This window comes from Phalacrocorax carbo, chromosome 1 (assembly GCF_963921805.1).
Source record: "Phalacrocorax carbo chromosome 1, bPhaCar2.1, whole genome shotgun sequence".
NCBI lineage: Eukaryota > Metazoa > Chordata > Aves > Suliformes > Phalacrocoracidae > Phalacrocorax > Phalacrocorax carbo.
Genome location: NC_087513.1, coordinates 10566880 through 10591512, shown reverse-complemented (window position 1 = coordinate 10591512; position 24633 = coordinate 10566880). Strand labels below are relative to the sequence as shown.

General features: G+C 35.8%; 1 protein-coding gene across 1 annotated transcript in view; it reads right to left on the bottom strand.

Moving 5' to 3' along the window:
• SEMA3E (semaphorin 3E) overlaps positions 1 to 24633 on the bottom strand; it is a 146734-nt gene that overhangs the window by 26988 nt on the left and 95113 nt on the right. Inside the window, exons 5-7 of the mRNA XM_064443815.1 lie at positions 11722 to 11815; positions 4342 to 4461; positions 2217 to 2359 (exon numbers count right to left, since the gene is read on the bottom strand). Coding sequence (XP_064299885.1) covers positions 2217 to 2359; positions 4342 to 4461; positions 11722 to 11815 — 357 coding nt within the window. The remainder of the gene's footprint in view (positions 1 to 2216; positions 2360 to 4341; positions 4462 to 11721; positions 11816 to 24633) is intronic.

The following is a 24633-nucleotide window of genomic DNA, read 5'->3' as shown; positions in this document are numbered from 1 at the left end:
AGTACTACTTAGTAGTCAGACTCTGTAACCTTTGGGTAGCATCCTCCAAGCTATGACCTTATATTCAGGTAAACTGTGTACTGACTGTTGAAGGCTCTGTATTAGGCTTGCAAAACTCCTCTCACAGCTTCACTCTAAGCTACGGAAATTAATTTCTTTCCTCAGCTTCACACTGAGATCTTACGAAAGGAGAGATGTGTTTTCTTCAGAAAAGTAGAAATATAAAGAGTAGGTGCCTCTGTGTTGCAAAACCTGTTAACAGCTCAGATGCAAATGTACAAGTTGGAAAAAAAAGCTAGCTCTTGAATCACCAGCTAGCTATTTTTCATATTCATTAAATCAAATTTGAATTATAGCATATGGATGTGAAGTTAATGTCTGAGTGATAAAGAATTTGGAGTTTTGGACAAGTGGAAGAGAAAGGTCTGTGGCATTTTGGCTTATCTCATGGCAAGAGGTAAGACATTTAGGTGGATATATTTCAGACTAGAGGGAACTATTAAACAATCTATTCAGACAACTACCAGAACATTGGCCAAAGAATTCTGTTTCAGATCTTGATGCAGGCTTGAATTCAGAAAGCCAACTGGCTTTGTGAACATTAATGTCTTAGGCTGCAATTTGGTATTTTGCATACTTCAGATGTTTTAAGTTATATATGAATACTCCTTAAGAAATTTTAATAGGTAGGATGCTGGTGACCATATGTGAAATATACTATACTTCAGGGTGACAGAAGATATTTAACTTGTGTCTCGCTTTTTGCCCAATAGTTTTAGGAATGTATCCCCAACAGTTAGGAGGGAAGAATGCAATTTTTTTCAGAAACCAAATCAGATGCTAAGAAATAAAATTCTCATCCTTCCTTTAATCAAGCAGATGTAGTCCCATGGGAGATCTCCTCTCATCAGCCTTGCCATAATTCAATTAATAGAAGAGGAATGCACCCAGATTTCATCAGTTGTTCAGAGAGAACCAATTATGGGCAGCTTAATCTGGGAGATCATATGTTAACGGTGCTCCTCTCTAGCAACTGCCTGAGACCTCCTTCCTGTGTGTGGTGCCAGGGAAGCAAAAACAATGGGATCAACCCATCAGGAACCTGGCATGAGTGGGAAATGGATGGTCATTCAGGGCAGTAAAGGGAAGCAAGGTGTCTCCTTGGGACTTTTCTGCTCCTTCTGGTAAACCTTATGCCTGGCTGTGATAATAATTTACTGGACAATTCAGTCTGTTCTAGTTTCCTATCTGCACAATTTTCCTTAGTTGTTGTTCAGAAGAAGAATGATAGATGAAATGAAAACAGTAGCAAATTACTATTTATAAAGTACTCTGTAGATGGTTGACATTATGCCCCTCCTATTGTTCATGCATCAGAAAGAGGTTTTTAAAATTTACAGAATCACAGAATAGTTGAATTTAGCAGGGACCTCTTGAGATCATCTAGGCCAACTGCTTTGCTCAGAGTAAGTCGCTTTAAGCAAGCTGTGCAGCAAGTTGCTCAGACCCATGTCCAGTTGGGCTTTGAATGTCTCCAGGATGGAGACTTTGGGCAACTTGTGTCAATGTTCAACCACCCTGGCAATAAAAAAATGTCCTCTTATGTTCAGATAGAATTTCATTTGTTTCAGTCTGTGCCAATTGCCTCTTGTCCTGTCCAGCTGGCTGCAAAAGCCAGCTGTCTAGTAGGATAGCTATTGATCCTCCACAAATGCAAGTGAGCTAAGTCTCCTCCTTGCTGACAGAATAGGAAGGCAAGAGGGAACACCAGAGAGGACTGGTGTCTGAGCTGGTCCTCTCACCAGGAATGTAAGGGGACATCAGTTTATGTCAGCTGTAAGAGCTGCAGGAGGCCCTGGACCTACAGCCAATACTGAGTGATGGAGCCTTGAGCTGAACTGAGAATATGGATGGTAAGAGTGTCCTGTGGGCAACTGCTATTACTGTTACCACGTATAAGTACAAAGAAAGATGGAGCTGAATAATGAGATTTCTAATATTGCCCTCCTCTCTCAGCAAAATTCAGCTTCAAGCCTAGATTTCAGATAATTTTTGAATTTTCAAATGCTTGAGGCTGTTTAGATATAGGGTTTTCATTCAGACCTATAACTTACTGTCACATACATTAACAGACATCATATTTGCCTGGGAGAAGGACCAAAGAAAGGAGCATGCTTTTTCTTCATTTAACTGGGGAATCAGAAAAAGGATCTTACCGCACATATGCGTCCCACTCTGGTATATATAGCATGAGTGTTTGTCTCAGCCTCTAATGCTTTTTCAGTAAAGAAGAAATATACTTTGTTATCATCGTGGTCCTCATTGTCAGGAATCATGTAGGAGCCAACGAATTTTGGTTCTTTAAACGAAAACAGAAATGAATTGAATTCAAGTTTATTAAAACATTCTCTTATTTTTTCAATCCTTAAAATCAGCTGGTAGCAAAGTAAAAATAAAATTAAAGAATGAGGGATCTAACTGTCAGAGAGCTACCTAAGGGGAATAGGGTGATAGAGATTTTTTTTAATGGGTGGGTATCTATAGAACATGTGGAATGCATTAATGTTGAAATAATTTCATAGCTCAAATTCACAAATCAATATTCCTTTGTATATGTGCAAGAAAAAAAAGACCTTTTCCCACTCCTGTTCTCTGGGGTTTGTATGTTTTAATTTGGATTAGGCTAAAACCTGGCACTAATATTCACATAACAATCTCTGATCCCATACACACAAGGTGTAAGAATATCAACTTCAGACAAACAACCTTTTAGATAAAGAAAAAGCTCTGGTAGTTCAGCTAATAGATGTTACACAGACATATGTCTTCACAGATAGAAGATGCATTGTGTATCTTTGTCATGAAATAAAAACCCTCTAATTATTTCCTGTTTTGACATTTTGCCGCAAAGTTGAAACCTAAGTTCAGACTTCAGTCCATGCCTGTGTACCTTTTAACCCCACACCAAGCAAAGCTGTGAATGACTTCATCTTACTGAATCGTAGCAAAGTTTTTACAAGTTCTTTAAATGAGAATGTAATTAATAGAGTAAGTATGATTTCTTAAGAAGCAGTGGGTAATGTAAATATTTTTTAACTTCCCGTTCTTTATGAAAACAGTCATTGCATTTTAAGACATTGATTCAGCACTTGCTAATTTTCTGAAGTGTTTTTAATATACATTTAAGACTATTCCCTTTCTGCAAATGTAAATTTCAAGTACAGACAAAATGAAAGGCAAAGTTTGAGACCATAATATAAAGAATTCTATATTTAAAATTATGAAATCTTCCAGAGAGAAGAGAAACTTCAGTTGCATATTATGAACGTCCACTTGATTGTTGCTACTCATATATAGCCAGTCTAAACACTTTGTTCAGCAAAGCTTTAAGTATTGGACTTAAAGTATATCTAAGCATGTTCTAAACATATTTTTAAAAAATTAATTCAAGTTTGAGGTCAGATTTATGTAGGAAGAAGTATGAAGCAAAACTATTTTATCTCTTCTGATTTGGGAGAAAACACCTTGAAATTTGAGAGAAAAAAGTTCTATGTCCTTTCACTGAAAAGGTGATGCTCACCATATGAATCACCACAAAAAGCAATTATTGACTCTCCTTGCCAAACATTAGCAATAATTATGTCATTGTTATGGTGAAATATTGGAATACTTTTGGAGCAAAACAAATGAAGATTCTGACTCCCCATTTCATAGAAATTTCAACACATTGAAATTCAGGTCCATTTCACATTGAAGAGTATGAAACAATTTCTGAATTTCCAAGCACATGATTTTTCTCAATATTTTTCTTGTGGAATATTTTACTTTTCTTCTTTAAATTTACTGCTTTAACTCTTTATTTCATTTAAATATATGATCATTGTATGTTTATTATTTTGCATTATTGCATGACATCTCTTTACTACACAACTTGGCAAAGACTCAGTTGTTTTAGTGCAACATAAAGGAAAAATTATCTCATCTAGAAAAAAGAATACTATGTTCTAATTAGAAGCCCCCATTAATTAAATAGAGAATTTTAACATATTATTTTAGTTATATCTGGCATATCATGAAAGAGTACAGAATATCCAGGGTATAAATTAAAAGCAACTTTAGAAGTGAAAAATGTTCCACTTGTTACATCCAATATATAATCAAAGATTTTAATGTTCATCCTGGCAGGAGGTTCATGAAAAATTTCATGGAAAAAAGATAGTTTAAATAAATCAATGTCCAAATGGGTATACGTATGCATGAACATTATAATTTTAATTTCTGGTCAAACAGAAGTTCTCTAGTCATTCTCTGATTCTGTGTTCTTCCTTCTTCTTCCCATACCTTTCAACAGGCGTTCACTATCAGGTTCAGTTCGGAGATGGGCCACGCGATTCATGGTGCGAAATAGAGCAGCATCTCTTCCCCAGTAGTCACTGTAGAGACCAGTGAAAAGTTCACCACCTGCAGACCATAGATTAAAAAAACAAAAAAACCCTAATTTGGTAACGTTGTACTTGCTAATTTCATTGCATATGATAGGAACTACATTATAAACATAGCTCATTAATATTTGCTCAGATTCCTGTAAGAAGACGAGTCAGTAAGTTACGTATAGTCTAAAGAGTGTATGAACATTGATCCTACCAGCACAGCAACATTTCCAGTGGAACAGCATGAGGACATGAATTTTAAATTTCATTAATGGGCTTGGCCTCATTTTCAAAACTGACTTAATGACTTAAGGATAGATTCACACACAAAGTATGAAGACATTGAATTAACATCTAACCACATCTGCCACAGTAAACTCTGCCACATCAGGCACCTAAGTTCAAAGATCTCACTGTAATTCAGTTCAGTGACCCTAAAGACACCTACCCTTTGTCAGCACCTAAATTTTCACCAGTGCTTTGCTTCTGAGCACTTGCAGACATGCCCTGCTCTTCCTAATGAGAAACAACGAATTGCTTGGTCCCAGAGCTGAAAGGGACATGTTGGATTTATGAGGAACCAGACATAACAGGAGCCAGAAATGGGATGAAAATGCAGCAACAGGTGTCAGAAGGTGCAGTTCTAAGGAAAATAATAGTGATAGCTGCACCAAACCACTGATTTGGCCTACACTGCATGGATACAGCTTGAGGCTAAACCATGCTTGAATCCACGGGTTGGACCTCAAACAAGGAAGTGTTTCCTGAACATAGTTATCAGATTTGGCTCTGTGCAAAGCATGTCTGAATAAAAGATTAATTAAAGAAGCACATGCCAAAAACACTGCAGGGCTGGATGCAGTTGTCTCCCCAGATGAAGAAATAAGAAACAGTACCTGCTACCTTAGAAGTGATTTCTGTAAACAAGCACGTTTTATTAGGCTGCGGGGGTTTCCCAGTCAGCCTACTGGAGCTGTTCCACTTTACCTAGAATAACTACAGCTTGGGTGTAACTTGCTGGCTGGGGGTCTTAGGTCTTCAGTGGACAGAGAAAGAGAGCCTATTTTTCTCTGGTCCAGCAATAATTTGTTTTCATATCCTCAAAATATTCACCAGAGTAGAGGCAGAACCTGAGATCTCATCCAACTGATGATGAACATTTCCTGAAAAATTTATGGGAGCAGAAATTGGGTCCCATTTCTAAAGGGTTTAGGTGGCTTTCACAAATTATGCAAGAATAAGAAAATATTAGAAATAATATACAGATTGCCAATAAGTTTTCAAATTCTGTAGGTAGTAGAATACAACCGGATCATACATATGTTCAAATATCCAGCCTATCTCTACTTGACCCATCTAAAATTGTGATATTGGATATATTTTATTTTAGTAAAATACCAGCAATAGTTTTATCTTTTAGTTATGCAAGGGCAGAATTTCCCTTAACTGACCAATCTATAAGAATAATATATTTAATAGCTTTGTGGATTTAGATTAGAAACTTCTTAGTCCCAATTTGAAAAGCAGACAGTTATTGTCACTAGGTGGCATCCTTATGTTAGAAAATAACCCAGCAGGAATTAAACTGCACAAAAGGGAAATAAACTATTTTACAGTTCGTGGCTAATCTGAGTGGTGGTTACAGTGACACAGCTTCCTAACCCCCAATCAAAATAAACATGACTGATCCATAAAAAAAAAATTGCTGGAATTTATGAAGGATAATAGTAAAAGCAAGGATTTTTCTTTTTGATCTCTCTCAACGTGTGACTTTTGTTTCTCTTAGGAGATATAGATTAATTGAATGGTACCATAAGTCTGAACAATGATTCTGGAAAGTTTGTATTTTGGCAGCTGGGGCTGGTTCAGAAACCTCTGCTGATCTGGAGCTGAGTGTAGTTTTGCCTTAGGCTTCACCATACAAAAATGAATATTGCCATGTAAAATACATGGTCGTAATTTAGTGCAAAATATTGGCAAGTGAAATGAAAAGTAAGTATAAATTATAGCATCAGTAGAAGTTAAAGTTACCCAAAACTAATAGAGAGCTTTATTTTTTAAGCAACACAGAGCTGCTAAACAACAGAATTTGCCAGTGTCTGGATAAATGTTCCAAACAATCTTCACAACCCTAATTAATGGGTTACATTAGCCATAAATCCCCCTTTAAGAATTCAATTGAAAAAATGTCTCAGACTGGCTGGCTTTTTTTTTTTTTTTTTTTTTTTTTTGAAGTATGGTGATGTGTAGTACAAAACATGATGCTTTTATCCTTTCAACTCCATAGTGAATCTTGGAGAATGATCAGTACAGGATAAATTATTTGTCACATATTGCTGGTGATCAGGATTGACATTTACAAATCCAGATGTTCAGAAGTTTGGATATGAAACCTACTCCTTCTGTTTGACATAGGTATAAAATCTTAGTATACATAACAAACCCGCTGGTATGGCATTCTACCATATACGGAAGAAGTTACAACTCATTTTATCTGTGAGATCCTAGGGGAGAAAATGGAAGTTCCAGTCTTGGATAGATATTGTTCCATGAAAGATATTGCAGTTACAGAAGATCAATCTGATTTTTACGCTGAGGTGCTACTAAACTAAACATAAGACAGGTATCAGGCGTGAACAGACAGGTCACCTTGCCTGAGGAAAGTGATGAGACAATACTGAGGAGCGTGACTAGCAAAGATCTCAGCACAAAAACATCCAATGTAATTCTGAGATCTTTTGCACTTTTGACATTAAGAGGATCTTCTCTTTTCCTTTTCAACAGTCTTTTTGCACATCCTTTCAATCCATGCCACAAATTTTGTACACTGCTAGGTTTTTACAGGTGCTGATGAATTCTAAATTTAGAGACAACCCGAGGCTGAGACTTGAAAAATCCTGGCAAGACTTCTACTCTTTTTCTCCTCCATTAAAAAGCTACTACTATATATCAACTCACTCCTGCCTTGGTTGCAGGTTTTTATACTGCTGCACATCACATTGATAAACCAGTACCTTCCAGTGAAAATCAACTGAGCAATTTCACTCTTCCCCCCTTCCAGTCTATCCTCAGCCTTACATGTATTTGACAAATTAATTGCTAAAATTTAAGTTTTAACACAGCCTGGTCAATTCTGCTAAAACAAGATTAGAAACTTTCTTCTTTCCTTATTTAAACAACAACAACAAAATATATCCCATCGACCTCAAAAACCAGTTTTAGCTCAAGTGATACATGCATACTTTTCAGCCAACATTCTTTTCAAGCAAACAAATACAACAAAGTTCAGCTGGGACCACTTAAAAGGTACCTTTATCTTCTTCCCTTTTCTCAGAGCAAAATATTAACAAAACGAAATACAAACTTTTTATTCTAAAACCAAGAATTCCTAGATGTCAACCCTAATGTAAACCAGATTGAAACGTGATTAAATTTCAAAAACTTAATATATACAAGAGATTTCTAAAAATAGGCTGCTTCCACCTTAGAAGTGTGTTTCCTTCATTTGTTACTGGCATGGTTTGCTTACCTGCTTCAAACTGGAAGGTAATGCAAACATAAGCTATTAATCATCAGTAGTCCTTCTTGTGTAAAGCCCCCATTATATCACTTTCTACAAAGTGGAGTAGCTCTCTTACGAATAAAGGAGTAGAAGATGATGAGTGGAATACAAGCAGCACCTTTCATGCCTTTCTTTGACTGTCAGCTAGTTATTACTCACAGGACAAATAAAAGCAGAATACCAGCTCACATTTTTAGCAAGTGATACTTTTCACAGTAGGAAACAACCAAATTCAAAAGAAATTAGCTATTGCTTAGCTGGTAAACTTCTTCTGTATAATTGTATTTTCTGTCTGTTACTCAAGTATTCTGTCTCCGGTTTTGAGAGAAAGTGTAATTATTTTAGTTCACTGTCTAGAGTAAAAGAAAAGACACAAATACATGGAACTGTTTTAAAACTGTAAAACCAGAAAATATCATTGGAATGGACTCCCTGGAGAGAAAAACGTATTCAAATGTTGTTTATGTTTTTCACCACTTGCTGGTAATATATTGCAGGTAACAAAACAGACATAAACTAATTTCTCAGCTCTCAAGAGCTAGTGTGGTCTAAGTTAATCAGTATACATGATCTGATATCAAAAATAGTTTTGGCTATTGAAAGCAGATGGGATTGTTCATTATAAATAGAAGTCCAAAGTTTTGTGTGCTGTTTATCTAAACATGCACATTTTATTCAGCTTGTCTGCCATCCAACATCTATTCTGTTTCCTGATGCTGACAATAAATTGCTAAAAGTTAATTGTTCATAAATTAAGGAATTAATCACAAGCTACTTTACCACTAAGTCAGATAACCTGTAATAAAACTTATGACAGGCTGGATATATAGTTTTAAAGCCAAGTCACGAACTATTGTTTTCTTGAAGTAAGTATTTTAACTGACGTGTTGAAATACATGAAGAGATACAGAAAAAGAGATTCTCTTCCTAAATTAATCTAGCTAAATCTGGTTCTAATTAGTGATGGTGCAAATCGTCTTTCAAGATCAAGATTTTAAAAGCTTTTAAACTTTTATCAGAGGTATGTAAAGTTTCCTTGTTAGTGTAATCCTCACTGTTAGTCAATAGCCACGCTGGTATAGGCTGCTCTGTTAATGTGCCCTGCAGAGGTGGAAGCAGGTTTTGACTTGTTTAGTCAGGAAGAAGGGTATGCTGAGACGTGAAAGCTTTTGCTAACAGGTTTGCATAAAACCTTTTTAAGGTCATGCACATTGGCTGAACCTCCATGGGAGAGTGGAGGCAACTCTGAGGTGCAGCCTCTAGGGGCACGCTGAGGCCATACCAGGAGTGGATTTCACTTTCTAAGAAAATTGGAGTGCATGAAGAAGAAGGGAACCTCCAAGCACTGGAGGAAAGACTGGAAGACCAGTCCTGGAGGGTGCATGGTGTAGTTGTCATCTCCTGTCACGGGGTCACGGCCACCATGAGATGGAATCAGGGCTTGGCTGAATGAAGGAGCACACCTTCCTTCAGAGTGCACTTGGCATTAGAAGTCTCAGTCTCATTTTCAAATGGCAATTAAAAGATTATTTAATATTCACTGTGCTTGTATCTATGTCTTCTGCCCTTTTCAAATGGATATCTACACAGATAAAGGATGTGCATTCTGGAGTCTAAGGAGCAGCATTAATTCTGTTTATTCTGTAAGCTGTGTGTCTCTGGTTAGTAGAAGTTTGTAGAATATAGAATACATGGAAATACAAACTTCCTTAGAGTATTTTTCCTAAATGCTGGAAGTGTTTAATTCCAATAGTATACAAGTATAAAAACATAAATAAAATAATAAACTCTTTGAAGAATTTTGTTATGCTTTTGAAATAGCATTCTCTGATCACTTGAAATTATAGAATTCCCAATGGAGGCCTAGAAAAGCAGCCTCTAAATACCTTTCTCAGGCCGTGTTATTTTTGATGAAGGGCTGAAAGTTTGTTTTTTTGGTGTTGTATCAGTGATCTGATAAAAATTTATTATTTTCTCCTGTTAATCTTGCCACACTGCAGAACTGTTAGCTTTGTGAGATTGATTTTATAAGTCTCTGTCAGTGGATGTCCAAGACTCTGATCAACGTTTATCAGGCAAGGGTTTCTCTTTCATATCCATAGGACCTCCCATAATCCAGGCAAGCTAATGAATAGGCCAGAAACACAAGGACTAACCATTAGTCTTTAACTGCTCAGTGGGACAATCTGGCTTCATTTAAGCAAATAAAATTCACATTGATCTCACAGTAGGAACATGATCGGGTTAATTTATTTACTTAGTTCTGTCTGAGGAAAGGTTGAGAAGGACTTCAAGACTAGACCATAAGGTTTCAGGCCTACAGCAAATTCCATGGGATGAGTCTTTGTTCCCAGGCTGAGCTAAGACTGGAATCTGTTAAAAACTGTAGAAACAATTTAGAAATAAGGGTGGAAGAAAAGTGTAACAATCTGTGCTTTATGGATTTTGGAAGGTCAGTCAAAATACAGCAGTTTTTTTTCTGATTCTTTCATGACTTCTTAACCCAATAACTAAAGATTTTGAGCTGTTTTGTTTTTTTTTTTAATGGTAATGAACGATAATTTTATGAAGTGCTGCAATTTGAAAGATTTGGCCTTATGGGTGAATACTATTCTTGTAAGTAATTTGTTAATGTAAAGGAACAAATAAACCAAGCATGTCACTCATAACCAATACTTCCTTGCCACTATGGGTGAGCTATATCATTGTACTTAATAATCAGAAACTTTAGCTGTCTGATTTTAAGATATGAAGTCAAACATAAATGTCAGAGACCCCTAAAATCCTCTAGTTTTTTCTCCCTGAAGAGTTGAAAAATTTATTTGATCTTTAGCCTCTGTTTTTCTAGGTCTTTTTTTAAATGACTATTCCATTTGAATGCTCAGTTTTCATTTATTTGTTTTCTAAAAACAGAAATAACTGTGTTACTCCCTAAGCGCATCTAACTTTCACCCTTTACCTGCTGTTTGACTCTATTTTTAGTCAAAGTACTCTAATATTGTCAAGACTGTTTTCATGATCTCACAAAATGTTTTCAAGACAGTGTTATAGAGGAAAAAACATATGGTTTGCTATACTGCAACTTCAAAGGTCCCAGCTCTACAGTGTTATTCTTACCAGCAAGGCACAAAGGAGCAGCATCTCAACACAGCTTTCTGGCACTGCAGGACTTAGACTGTATTCTATTTTTATAACTGTTGAGTATAAGATCTTTTAACAGAAAATCACCAGTTTTAGATAGTTTTGTTAAAAGGCAGCATTGAATAAAATCTGTTTTGATCTCAAAAGCTGCAATTTATGTAACAATAAATGCTTGGCATAAAAACAGTTAAATTCACATTTTTACAGGTCTCTTGTTACTCATATGATGTCTCAGTAGATGAAAAATAGTAAATTTTGTGCATTTATCTCAGTGGTGGAAAAGACTAAGTTAGACATATTGCTTTGCTTTGAAGGAAAGCAGGAATTTTCTGTTTCCAAAATTACACAACAATCAATTATCTCTTCAGGATGGCACGTGTCATATAACATCTACTCACTTCAGTGAGACACCCTGGCTGGAGTTAATGCTGTCTGGGATGTAATATTAATGTGGGTAGCACCATGAGGATTAAGTCTGACATAGGGAAGGTTGCAATAGAAGACTGACAACACTTTGGTGTGCTGAAGAAAGAGACCCAGAATGACAGATTGACAGGACCATGAAGCATGTGACATAAAAATCATTACCAATTAAGATGGAGGTGAAGGAAGAACTGGGGTCAAAAGGACATCTGCCTCGTCCTCTCTCAAATTTGTGCGATTCCAGTTGAAACAGATGATCCTTTAAAAAAAAAATCACAGAAAACAATGTAAACAGGCAAAAAAAAAATGTCCTTAGAGACGAGCTTTATCTTCATTATACCTTTGCAATGGATTGACTTCATTAGGGAAAAAGCACAATTACGGTTGCTCACTGATGTACTAGTAAAATTTCTTTGGGTTTCTACAAATCATCTTTCTGTGTGCACTGCCCAAACAGAATCCGTAAAATATGCACTAAAAGTGCACTTGTTTCATATCTGTGGGAGTAGGGAGTGAAGATTCCTCTATCTTTTCTCAAAATTATCTAAACGTTAAATAGATATCTAGCCATGGAATGTATTTTCCCTCTTTAAACATCTTTTTTTCCAGTAGTGTTAAATATATCATGCTGAGTTATCTTCTCTTGGTAGCTTTGAAATGTTTATATCTCTTCTTTGTAAAAGTATGTTGAGGAATGAATCCCCAATTCTGGTTTTCAGAGCAGATGTGATTTCTGCAGTGGATTTAAGAGAATAACAGTATAAAAAGAATATTGACAACTTAGTTTAATTTATCTATATTAGGCTTTAAAGACTGAGAAAGAATTTACAATTTAAATTTTCATTTGCAATGCTACTTTTGTCCCAGCTCTCTCAAAAGAGTCCATTAATGTTTGATTAAAACATCAAGTGAGGGCACAATATTTTTTAAATTTATATATTAACCAAAAAGCATACCAAAAACATGGAGATGGGGGCGAACAAAAGACCAAGTACAGAGAAAGCTATGAAAGCTTCTTAAAAAATATGCCACCCAGGCATCAGGTATGTGACTAGCAAATATTTCAATAGTCTAGCAGTTCCAGTTCTGTGTAACAGTTTTACTCAAAAGTCTACTGAAGTGCAGATAATTCAACTTATTGGATAAATGCAACTTACCTGTTCAGTCTACTAATCTCAGGTTCACATTGCTAACATACTAAGGCAAATGTTTTGTGAGGCATAAAATTACATGTGACCCCAAATACCCCAGAATTTTGAGGAGGATCTGCCTGGATCTCTCCCTTACAGCAAATATTCTCAAAGGCCAAGAGGCTTTTTAACCATAAAAAAATCATAGTTTATTACACCTGACTTTTCAGGTATTTATTAGAATAACTCAGTATTTGCACAGAAAAAAAGCTCAGTATATCTAGACTGGACAAAATAGTGTCCTAGTAGTCCTTATTTAAATGTATGTAGTCCTTATAGTCCTTATGTCTTTATAGCAGGTTCTTTTTTTCTGCTGTTGGTTACATTCATGTAATTTCAGGGGGTTGTAGCATATGCAGCTCAGTCTCTTGAAAGTTTTGTTTTTGAGAGATAAAGAAAACTGATTATGTGCCTGCCTTCTGTAATGCTCTATTCCCCACTTTCCTTTAGATCACCCACCTATTTCCACCCATCCCACCCTACAACCTACAAATCTCTCTCTTCACAAACAAGTGTAATTGCCCCCAAAGGAAAACTAATGCTCTCCTCTTCACGTAGCTGGACTCGTGGCAGTTATGTTATCCTGAAAAAAACATAAAAGACAAGGAGCATAGGAGCAGAAGAGAACTGAGCATTGCATGTGATGGAAAACTGGTAAGATGATAATAATAATAATAATGAAAAAATTCTATTTTAAAATGACAGAAAAATAAAAGGTATAAGGACAGTGGGAAAATTGTAGAGCTGTTAGTTCCCACTCATTGATGAATAATTGAATATTTCTATGCTTTTCATTTAAAACAATTAATCTTGAATTTGTCACAAGCCCCCACCCTTCAAAGCATTACCCACTCCTTAATCCCCAGACCAGCCAAGCTGATGTACCTGTCTTGCATTCCCACCTGTCTAAATAACACATGCCATTTTGCTGCAACTTCTTATCAAAAAATAAGATTCCCATTAGTTAGAGAGTTTCCATAAAAATCGGGTGTAACCCAGAATGCAGTTCTGGTAAAGTAAGACATCTGTTTCATGTCTACTTGAAATGAAAAAGCTGCCCTAAAATTAAAACAGAAATCAAAACTGACACAAAATTAAAGTAACAGTCCTAAAACCCACAAGGTAACAAGGCATTCAGAATCTCACCTCTCCAGAAGCTCCCATGTTTGCCTAACCCTGGCACGCTAGCGCCTGATGTTAAAGCTAATGCAGCAGAAAATAATCATTCTGAGTAGAGACGGGTAGTGTGGATATATTATTTTCTGCTGTATCAGCTTCAGTTGCACATCAGTAGTAGTTATTCCCCCTCTGCTGTTGGGTAAATGTCAAACAATGAAGAAATATTTCTCTGTGTGTGGAAATCTCAGTCCCATGCCATACTTTTCAAACATCACATACCAAGTATTTTTCAAAACTAAATACCATAATATTTTTGGTCAACAGTATTAAAAAAAGAGTAAAGAGAACTCAGGAAGGGAAAGAAAAACTTGTGAAACTGTGCAAAAGCCTAGGAAGTCATCATCATAAAATATGATATAAAGGAAATATTTCCAACAACAATCTGACTGTCTGATGTTATTTATCCTCTAATCAGGTATTAAAAATAAAGTTACTCATCAAACAGTTTCTTTTCTGGGATCTCAACAAAACTATTTGTCAATGCATCAGTTAAACAAAGGAAAAACCCCAAATTTTTAGCGAGAAAGATGTAGAAGCATGTGGGGAGATAAACTGAGAGTTAAAATTTAATAGATTTTTCTAGTCCTAATGCTTTTTGTTCACTTTTCCCCACATTAAAATAAAAATGGACTTGTCTATGAAAGGAAAAAGTAACAAATTTAAAACTGATTACAGAAAAAAACATACTCAGGTAAAGTGATGAGATGTAGAAACAAAATTATTTTGAAACAATACCTGAAGTTGCATTATCCGTACTTCATGATTTGCAGTGTATGACTTATATTTTATTCTACATAGGGAACAGTAAGTGAAATTTTGTGCTGTAGAACAAGACATGATCCCACCAGAGCATCACAAACCACACTTTGTATTCAGGTCTTCCCCTAGTAAATTACCACTGATACTCACACCAGGGAGACTTGGCCAGTATGGGAGTCTTCCAGATGATGTGGAAGGATTTTGTGTCACTGTACACCAAATTATAGTATCACAAGGAAGAAGCTACTAATGTAGCTAACTTTTCCACTGAGAATCAGAATGAAATCAATGATAAAGACAAACCTATCTTTTCAAAATTCATGACATAAATGTGTTTAAAACAGCTAGCTATATGGCTATGGCATGAAAACATTAGGCGGTATGCAAAGTATCCTGTCATTACATTTTAACAGCTGGAATTTCTGAATAAGGATCGTAGCTTAAATATATAATCTAATGCTAACACTGAAGGAAGACAAAAATTTGGGTTTCAGTGTGTCTTGGAGAAGTTCCTAAGTGGATCTCAGCAGTTTTGATATAAGGCAGGATGTGCATCTCATAAATGCTTGCAGATGCGTGTAACTGTCTGAAAAGTCACTGAAAATGTAAGCAATGACTCCTCCAAGAGAAATATTCCACCTTCACCTTTTAGGACAGCATACCAAATATTCCATGGTTGCAATAAGTTATTCCCATCACTGGGGTGAATAACTGAAGATCAAGTGTTAGATGTGTCAGATTCCACGGGATGTCAGTTTAAATGAAATAAGCGTTACACATTAATAATCAGCTTTGAAGGCTAATACCATAATTCTAACTCTCCTTGCTGTTTGTGACATTGGAATCCCTTGAGAAATGTCAGAAGAAAACTGACAGTTTCCGCACAGATTATTCAACACAGCAGTTCAACACTGCAATTTATTTTATGGGCATTTTTCAGTGGTTCGGGTAAAAATTATGCAAAAACTCATATGGAGGACAGGGAGTAGAATTACAAATTTCTACATGTAGTTTGGGAAAAGAAATGGGGCTCTGGGTTGATTTATGACAACTATGACTCACAAAGCATAATATACTTTCAACTATTATTAAAATAATGTTGTTTAAAAAGAAATAGAAGACGTTTCCAAGAGCATCAAGCATTTTGCTATTAACTTGATATGAATTGATAATTTTAGACAATGAAGAATAATGTAGGCTATAAATAATAATGAACGAAAAGGTCAATCAGAACCATTAAAATTTAAAGACTACATTTAACTTTTCTTGCAGAAAATTGCTTTCTTTAATGCCAAGTGCTGCTTTGCTCTGGTTCAAGACAGCATTTATGCATGCGGTTAATTTATAACATATGCTTACTTCCATTCCTATTCAGCAAAGTACCTAAGCCTATTCTCAATGTTAATACAAAGGCTGTATCTTTTCACTAAATCAGGCACTTAAAAATATAGAGGCTTTGGTTGGGTTTTCCTATGATATTATTTTTATGAGAAAAAATAATTTTATTTTCTGTAAGGGGATTTTTTTTCACATTCAATTTTTATTGTTTTCCAGGTAACAAAAAAAAATAAAACATATCATACTGGCATTTTTTAAGAGGAAATATAAACCATTTCAGAACCTTTAATTACATACTTAACTGTGTATGCATATGCTCCAGCAGTATAATCAAGGTCTGCTCTCTGGGAGACCCCTGCCTTTTTGCAGTTGGTACCTTTTTTGGTTGCTTTTGGGGGGTTTGGTGGTTTTTCGTTTGTTTGTTTAAGACATCCATCTTACTTATATTGAAAGATGGTAGATCATATTTAGAGTATTGTGGGGAAGCGACTGCAGATTCTTGTTCCATGTACTGTGGTCTTCTTTTTATTCCTAATACTATCTTAAAACCAAAGTAACGAAACAATGAAGTAAGTAACACATGGGAAAAACTGATTTTAAAACTTCACCACTAAGCACACAGTGGGACACAGTTGCAGCTTTATTAACAGTCTTTAGCACCGTGGAAATTAATGTAAATTATGAAAACTCCAAGACAGTAACAGACTTTATTCTGTAGAAAATAAAATTTAAAAATACTTAATGTAACAGGTGTGCTATTTCTAAACAAAGAAACCATTTGTTGCCCATATGTACTTTCCCATTTATTCATATAATTTTTAAGTCTGATTTAATCTTAACATTGCACCTTTAAATTCTGGCATGTTGCACATCCATGTGTGCATTCACATGGCGTAACACGAGGACCAAAAGAACTTATTTCAAAATTAATCAAATATAAGATTTGTAGAGCATTTCACTGGTGTAACTGGATTTTTTTCTCATGCAGGAAATTGAATACTTAGTGAATCCAGGGGAATTTTGTGACCACAGTAGAAAGTGAAGTGCAATGCACAGAATAAAACTCATCTTGATTTCCATTCTCTTTTGCACTATAATGTTTTTAGTATAAATTTACATGACACTTTCTTGCAAATATTATTTTGTTCTGTATATTTACAAATATTTTTTTAATTTCTTTTCTTTTTTCTTGTGTAATCACTTATCCTTACATTTTTATTTTGGCATAGAAAGACACACTTCATACACAATGCAGAGGCTTCTTTTAGGAAGGATGGACCTTGACTTTCCCATTTAAAAAAATCTGAAAAGTCACAGAACATGTCTGTAAATTAGCAGAAAATAATTCAAATATAAGTCTCCAAAATGAACTCTCAACTCCATGACCTGTCTTAATCTGTACACTTGCCTCATCAAGAAGACACGTGGTAAAAGAGGTAGATAGTAGAATACTTTGTTTTTGCATAACAACAGAAAAAAACATATTGTGTCAGACCTGAAAAGACATCTCACATCATATAGCCTTTTGTATTTAAGCAAACTAAATTTTGGTGCTAAGAAAAATGTGTATTAGCAGTATCTGATTACTATATTCCCAAATATTAGGTAGCTGCCTAATTGATATAAATCCAACCATTTAATTCAAGAAACTGAAAATCTAAAACCAATAGAAAATTAGTCAATACCATGGGGTTTATAAAAGGAATATGTGCTCCAAATACACTAATAAGATCCTGTTGCAACCTACTGGCTTATTTAAGTCAGCATAATGCAGGCATGCAGTTACGTGGGTGAGTAACACTAGGATGCTCCAACAGTGAAAGAACCTTTCATTTGATGATGTAATATCTTCTTAAAAGTATCCAAATAATACTAATTTTCAACAGGACCTAAGCACTGGCAATATATTGCTCTGCTTGTTGTCAGAGGATTACTAACTTTGAAAATTACACCTTCCATATTCACTCAACTTTCTTTTCCGAGCCAAATGAGGATACACTATTAGGAATAAAGTCCTCAAATAACTGGCTGAAATAGTCAGTTCTTTGCTATTTGACATAATTAAGATTATTTGGGAGGTAGTACTTCTTCGGAGGATCTGTTTTCAATCCTCTTTACTATCCAGTGACATACTGAAAAGATCAATCGTACTATGGGATGAGAATGCATAAAATATTATGGACATTAAATCCTCCCTAAAAATTCAGATGTATTTTTCAGGTCTATGCATTTTATTCCACAGTTAAATGATTAAGACACATTGGGCTCCAATGTGAAAATGTGTTTAAAATCTGGAGCTATGTCAGACTGCTGTCTGGGTTTGCTAAAGGATTAGCAATTTGTGACTTGTGGCAAAATATCTGGCCTAAAGTGACAGAAAAAATATATTTCCTTGATTTAAGGCATGTGAAATACTCTGGCAATAGGAAAAAAAAAACCCAGGCCTGCATATAGAAATCACAGGCATTTATCCTTAGGAGTTCAGCATGTTTAAGTGGAAGTGATTGATTTGGTCAGAATTTTAGGAGACACACCTTTGCATGACCTTAGCTGGACACATAAACTCATTAGGGTCCTATGGCATAGTTTAGGAGCTTTAGCAAAATAAATTATGATTATTTTGCACTAGTGTGGCAATCAGTATGTATGAAAGTTCCAGGGACCACATAAGGGGTCTCCAGAATTAAAAGGTTTGAATAGTTGTATATAGAGTTATAGTCTTACGACCAGGTGAAGAAGGAGCTAACTGCTATACAGAAGTGAGGGGATTTCTGTGGGGAAATGCACAGTCTTTACAGAGAACCTTGCTAGCCAACACTTTCCCTTTTCCTTGTTTTGACAGTAAAACTTGTGGTGAGATTGTAAGGGTCACATCAGAGCAAATACCCAATAAAAGTCCTCTCATCTAATGATTGCTATCATAACAACGGGGGACGAAGGCCACGACAAAAACATAAGAAAAGGAAGGATACAGCTCTGTGGTTTGGGCTTATAGTCTAGGTTTTGGTGATGGATGGAACAACAGATGCATTGGACATGGAGAGGACAATATCTACATTCCACTGAGATTGGATTTCAGAAGGAAAGCGGGTACCCTGAGGAAGTTCCGTCTGTCTCTGTAGCGTGGAGCCTTAGATAGCCAACAGTCCTTTTGCAGAGCTTCAACTGGTCATGCCAAAGTGGGCCATTCTGGAAGAAAGGGCAGCGGAGTGGATCCACTACCTCTTGATGACACACATGAACCGCAAGTACTGCTTCTTTTTGGTTCACTTTTTAATCTGGAATAATTTTCCTGGATAGATCTCAGTCAAATAAACATAATTACCAGTTATAAATTATAGAAGAATTATAGAATATTAAGGGTGAATTTTATAAACCTGCAAAAATATTAACTAAACCCTGTCATTGTTCATTTTTTGCTGGTATTAATTATGGTGACTAACGTCTTATTGAGCAGTACCTCCACTCCTCAGACAATGCCATAGACTTCACCAGATACCCTCACTTAGAAAAATACTTTCCTTCATAAACAAAGGTGGTAGAATCTAAAAATCGTTATGATGAGAGCTGAAATATTTTACCTGCCCCCATCAAGTTACCACACAGGTGGAGTATTTATTTCTCTTGAGGGTAATAGTAGTATTCCTCTTTTTTGATTCATTCCCTCCTGACCATCTGTCTTTAATCTTGCAAAGGGCAGGTTTAATACGATGGAAAATTCATTTCATACGGCTGATCAATTCACATTCTCTAATAATCTGCCAAACTGAACTTAAACTTCATGTATGGCCGTATTTAGACAGTATTCAGAAGTAATGAATGTCATTCACCTCATTTTATGGATGGCTAGTACTGTCAAACAAACCTGTTGCCTGTTACAATGTGTGGGACTGACTGATAAGAACAACTGTGGTGATACAGAATACTTGGCTTTCTCCAGGCCATTTCATTTAGTAATAGCTATTTGATGAAACTATGTGCATTGTAAAATTATTAAGAAATATAAACTGCTGACATATACCAAAGTATAGTTGTTATTAGGTATTGATTGATGAATCCTCCTTTAGTAAAGGTTTCCCTAAATTTTGTTTGTTGTATAGAAAGCAGATTTTTTTTTTTTAATTTAGCAATGATTTAAACAATCATATGATTTCTTTCCCAGTAAAGTTTACTAGAAGACTGGGGGAGCATAAATAATGAAGAGAAAAAGTTAATGAGAGCTCTGGGTGCAGTCAGGTTATGGAATGCTCTCAATACCAAATTAGAGGTCAGAAGTTAACAAAGTAGATTTTGATACAACCATATCCAAAGAGGTCTATCTGGGTATAGGGAGCATAGTTTATATCTGAAGTACATCAGAATGCCCTAGAAGGCGGAGGTTCATATCATTGTTCAGACTGGTTTCCTCTATTAGACTGAGATGCCTTATTTAGGATCTTTGACATACCAGGTGCCTTGTTACAGCTGACAGTGACAGGCATCTCTAGAAATCTCTTCACTGACCTTGTCATATGATACTGCTAATTAGGTGCCTCAACTAGGTGTGTAAACTGGGATGATTCTGGGCTCCGAGAAGAACTTTGGGTCAAGTGCAAAATGCTAAAAAGAGATTTTTCGTTGTGATGCTGTGCCAAGAACTCAGTGCTTGAGTCTATGAAAAGAGGAATCTCAAACAGAGGTAAGGTAGTGACCTTGTCTGTATACACACCATCAAATAGCATGTCTGGTTCTAGTGTCTGCATTTCCAGAACATAGGAAAATACTGCAGAGAGGTCACAGGAAGGACACAAATACGATTGAGGAATCCTTGTGATAGGAGGTTTAAGGAGCTATATTTATTCAGCTTATCAAAAGAAGTGAAGAGGTGACTCGATCTTTGTGCATAAGTACTTACATGTGGAAAAGATGTGGAACAGATAGTGGGAGACACTTCAACTTTGCTATCAAAGGCATATCAAGGTTAAATGACAGGAAGTTGAAGTTAGATAAATTTAACCTGGAGTAAGTGGCTATTTCCTAACATTGGAAGTAATTAAATATTAGGAAAGCTTACTAGAGAAAGAGTGGAGTTACCATTATCTGGATTCTTTGAAATGACAATACATATTTTCCTGAAAATGTTTGAATTCGATACTTTGGAGAAATTATCCATGCAGAGTGTGACTGGCTACATAAAATGTTCTGGTGGTCCCTTCTGACCTTTGTTTCTACTTACACAATACCCATTATCCCTTTCCTAGCAAAGCATGAGAAGAATATAATTTCTCTTTCTTCATTATCCTTACTGATCTTCACATATACAACTGTTCATTAAGGGAATTATTATAGACAAAATTCATGAACTTGAATTTCTCACATGATCATATATGTTGGTTCAGAAGGAACATTTTCACCCTGTTTCACAAGAGGATGTTTGTCTTTTTTTTGAAGATTCAGAGAAGGGCCAGTTGGAGAGGTTGGGTTGTTACTTGAGCTGGTGCAGAAAATCTTCCTCGTGTTGCAAAGGTTTAGTGGATGGCATTCTAACTGGTGGCTTTTTATCCATGAAGAGGGTCACTTTTTCTCTGGTCAAATATTTTCAGGGCAAGGATTTGTCACACATTCTGTCTAATGAAGGACTGACCAACACCCGCTCCTGTTTGGTCAGTGAAACCAGATGTTCCTCCTCCTTAATCCTCTGTAAACCCAGACCGGAGATGAGGTAATAGGAAAAAGCATGGAGAGGAAGTAACTGGGCAGATCATTGTTTATTTTGATTATAAAAATATGTCAGAAACAATATCCTAAAATAATAGATATAAATATGTGTACAATTTTGTTTCTTAACAAAGCTGAAAGAATGATGACATTACCAAATGCTGGTCAAGAGCAGAAAAAATATGTCATGTAAAAATCAAATTGAGGTATGACTGGAACATTCTGTCTAAAATTCCTATCAGTTCACTTCAGTTTATTAAAGCAAGAGCTGAGGAGCTCGTGCTGCCTGCGTTTGTTTGGGGTAGAGAGGCAAACGGAAACTTATTGCACAGTTGAACCTACCTCTCTTTTGCTTTGAATCACGGAAGATGTAGAAAAAGAAGTGCCCCTTCCCACATCCAGTGAATTAGAAAGAAGAAATTCCAATTTGACTGAACTATCTCCAAGCAAACAAACACACCTGCTGCTTCATTAAAGGCAATTCCTTTCTAACAAGCCTTAAAGACTTAGACTTTAGACCTGTTGTTCCCTGATAGGCAGAATTTCATCTGGCTAACTGAAGAGGAAATAGCATAACAAGGAATACATCAGATTATGAACACGTAGGAGAGACTCCCAGAAACCACCAGTACATTTTGTGGAAAGAGTGACTTAGTCCATCAGCCTTCTGAGGTGGAGAAGTACAGCTGTAGGCAGTTTGCTGAGTTAGATGAGGCATTGAAAATGGTACTCTGCCAGCTAAATGTACATATTAAAAACTTACAGTGTGTTCTGGAAGAAAAATTCTTCCCACAATGTTCATTCCTTCAACAGGATTTGTCATGCAGAGATGCCTTCCTCTCCAGGAATCAGCTCTATCTTGTCACCATATAGTTTGCAAAAACTTAGGGTATTATTTCTGCATATTGTTTACTTTCGGAATTTCTACTCATTTTGCAGGCCCTATGGAGACAGAAAAATCTCTTTAGCTGTATTTGGTGGAACTCCGATCTTGAATTTTTAAAGGTGCTTTATGAGTTAGTTAATAAGGCAGTTTTAATCATTGGAAGGCCGCTGGAGCACCTCTAAAACCTGTTGCTTTTCTGAATAGGTAAGTCATTAAGATAAAATCATTACCTGCTGCAGATAGCTCATCTGATTTCTCTAAGGTTCATCATAATTGACCTGGGGTATTTTGAGCTATATAGAACAGTGGTGTTTTACTAGAAGTTGTTTTACTAGAAGATAGATGTGGAAAAACACAGACTGAAGCAGAAACCTCTTCTTCCAGTGCTCATCTTCTACTACCAAAACTGAGTAGTTGATATAAATGCAAAAGGAAGAGACTGGATGGAGATTCTTCCACCCCCCTGCCCTTGTTAACATCAAAGGCAACAGAAGAGACAAATATCACTTTGGTGAGAATGGAAGCAGAGTAAATTATTTTTTCTGCACTTTTCTTCATCTTCTATATTTGGTTTGAAAACTTATCTCAGATTTTTTTCTCACAGAGCACATGGGAAGGATGCATATTCAATTCACCATGGGAAATGTGGGGCTGAGGGTCTCTGTTGCTTTCTTCAGAAAAAAAAATGTCAATTTTAATGAAATGAATCCTCCTCTATTTCTGGATGCTAAACAAATAGAATCTGGAGGAACCCAACTTTCTGACCTGCATAGATTTTTGACATCTGGAAGCATGTCATGGAGTCACTGATAATGAACTCACTTACTGGTTGGCAATTAACTTGCTTATGGCTTTTTGGACAAGATTTTGTAATATGCTCTTTTACAAACACCAATGGTTGTTCTGTCTGCAAAGTCAGCACTCCTATTTTTCCCAAATTTTTAATTTATTTCTAAATGGCAGAAAAATGTTGGGTAATTTGCTGAAATGTTTAAATTTGGGAAAGAAACATTCATCAGAGTCAAAGTAATTAGAAAGAGAGAAAAAGATAAAAAGCTGCATATTGCTGTCAGTGATTATAATTGTATATTTTTAGAAACTTAATATGTGGCAACAGCATTACTAAAATGAACATTCTGGAATTCCAAAGCAATGTCAATTAAATCAATATTGCGATAGAATGACTGCATTAAACCATTATGTATTTAATCTTTCAGATGGACATATAGTGTATCATAGAATTTATAAATAATTTGATTTAGAAAAATATATTTGGATAGACTCTGATGACACAACACAAGTTTGAGGTAGAATTCAAAAAGTCCAATATTTATTGCTTCTTGTTTTATATGATCAACATATTAAAATATAATTATTTATATTTAGACAAAATAAATCGCATGATGACATTTCTATAAACCAGGAAAAGCATGAAAGAAGCATTTAAATATATATAATGTGTCATAGTAAAATCTGATCATGAAAGATTTCAAAGCACATTTAAATTACTACATAGTAAGATAGATTAATATTTTCTAGAGAGATTGGTTAGGGCATGGACATTTTTACTGTGCTTTTTGAGAAATTTAAACGTTCTGATTTTCAGTAAGTTCTAGTGAGTAATGATCTGCCAGTGAGGCAATAAATTCTGCCTATTTCGGGGGACAAAATTCTCCTTTTGGCTTCCCTATTTGTTGACAAGGGTCCAGTGTTATGCAAGACACAGCGCAAACCTGGTTTTGGTAAGAAAGTATGAATTTGTAGTTGCATAAGAATGTAAGGCTTCATACAGGAGGCAGAATGCTCCTCCTCATAAGCTGGATTGCACCTCACAAACACATGTTAAATACTAAATCAGGATGCAATACAGTACGATTATAATCGTGGCTTTGTGATATTCTCACTGTTCAAACGAAGAACTGTAATGCTTTATTTTCTTACCAAGTGGCTATTCAGAAATGGATTACTTTATGTAAACTTCTGCTGCAAACCAGCAACAAAATAAATTTTCCTGCAACATGGGACTGG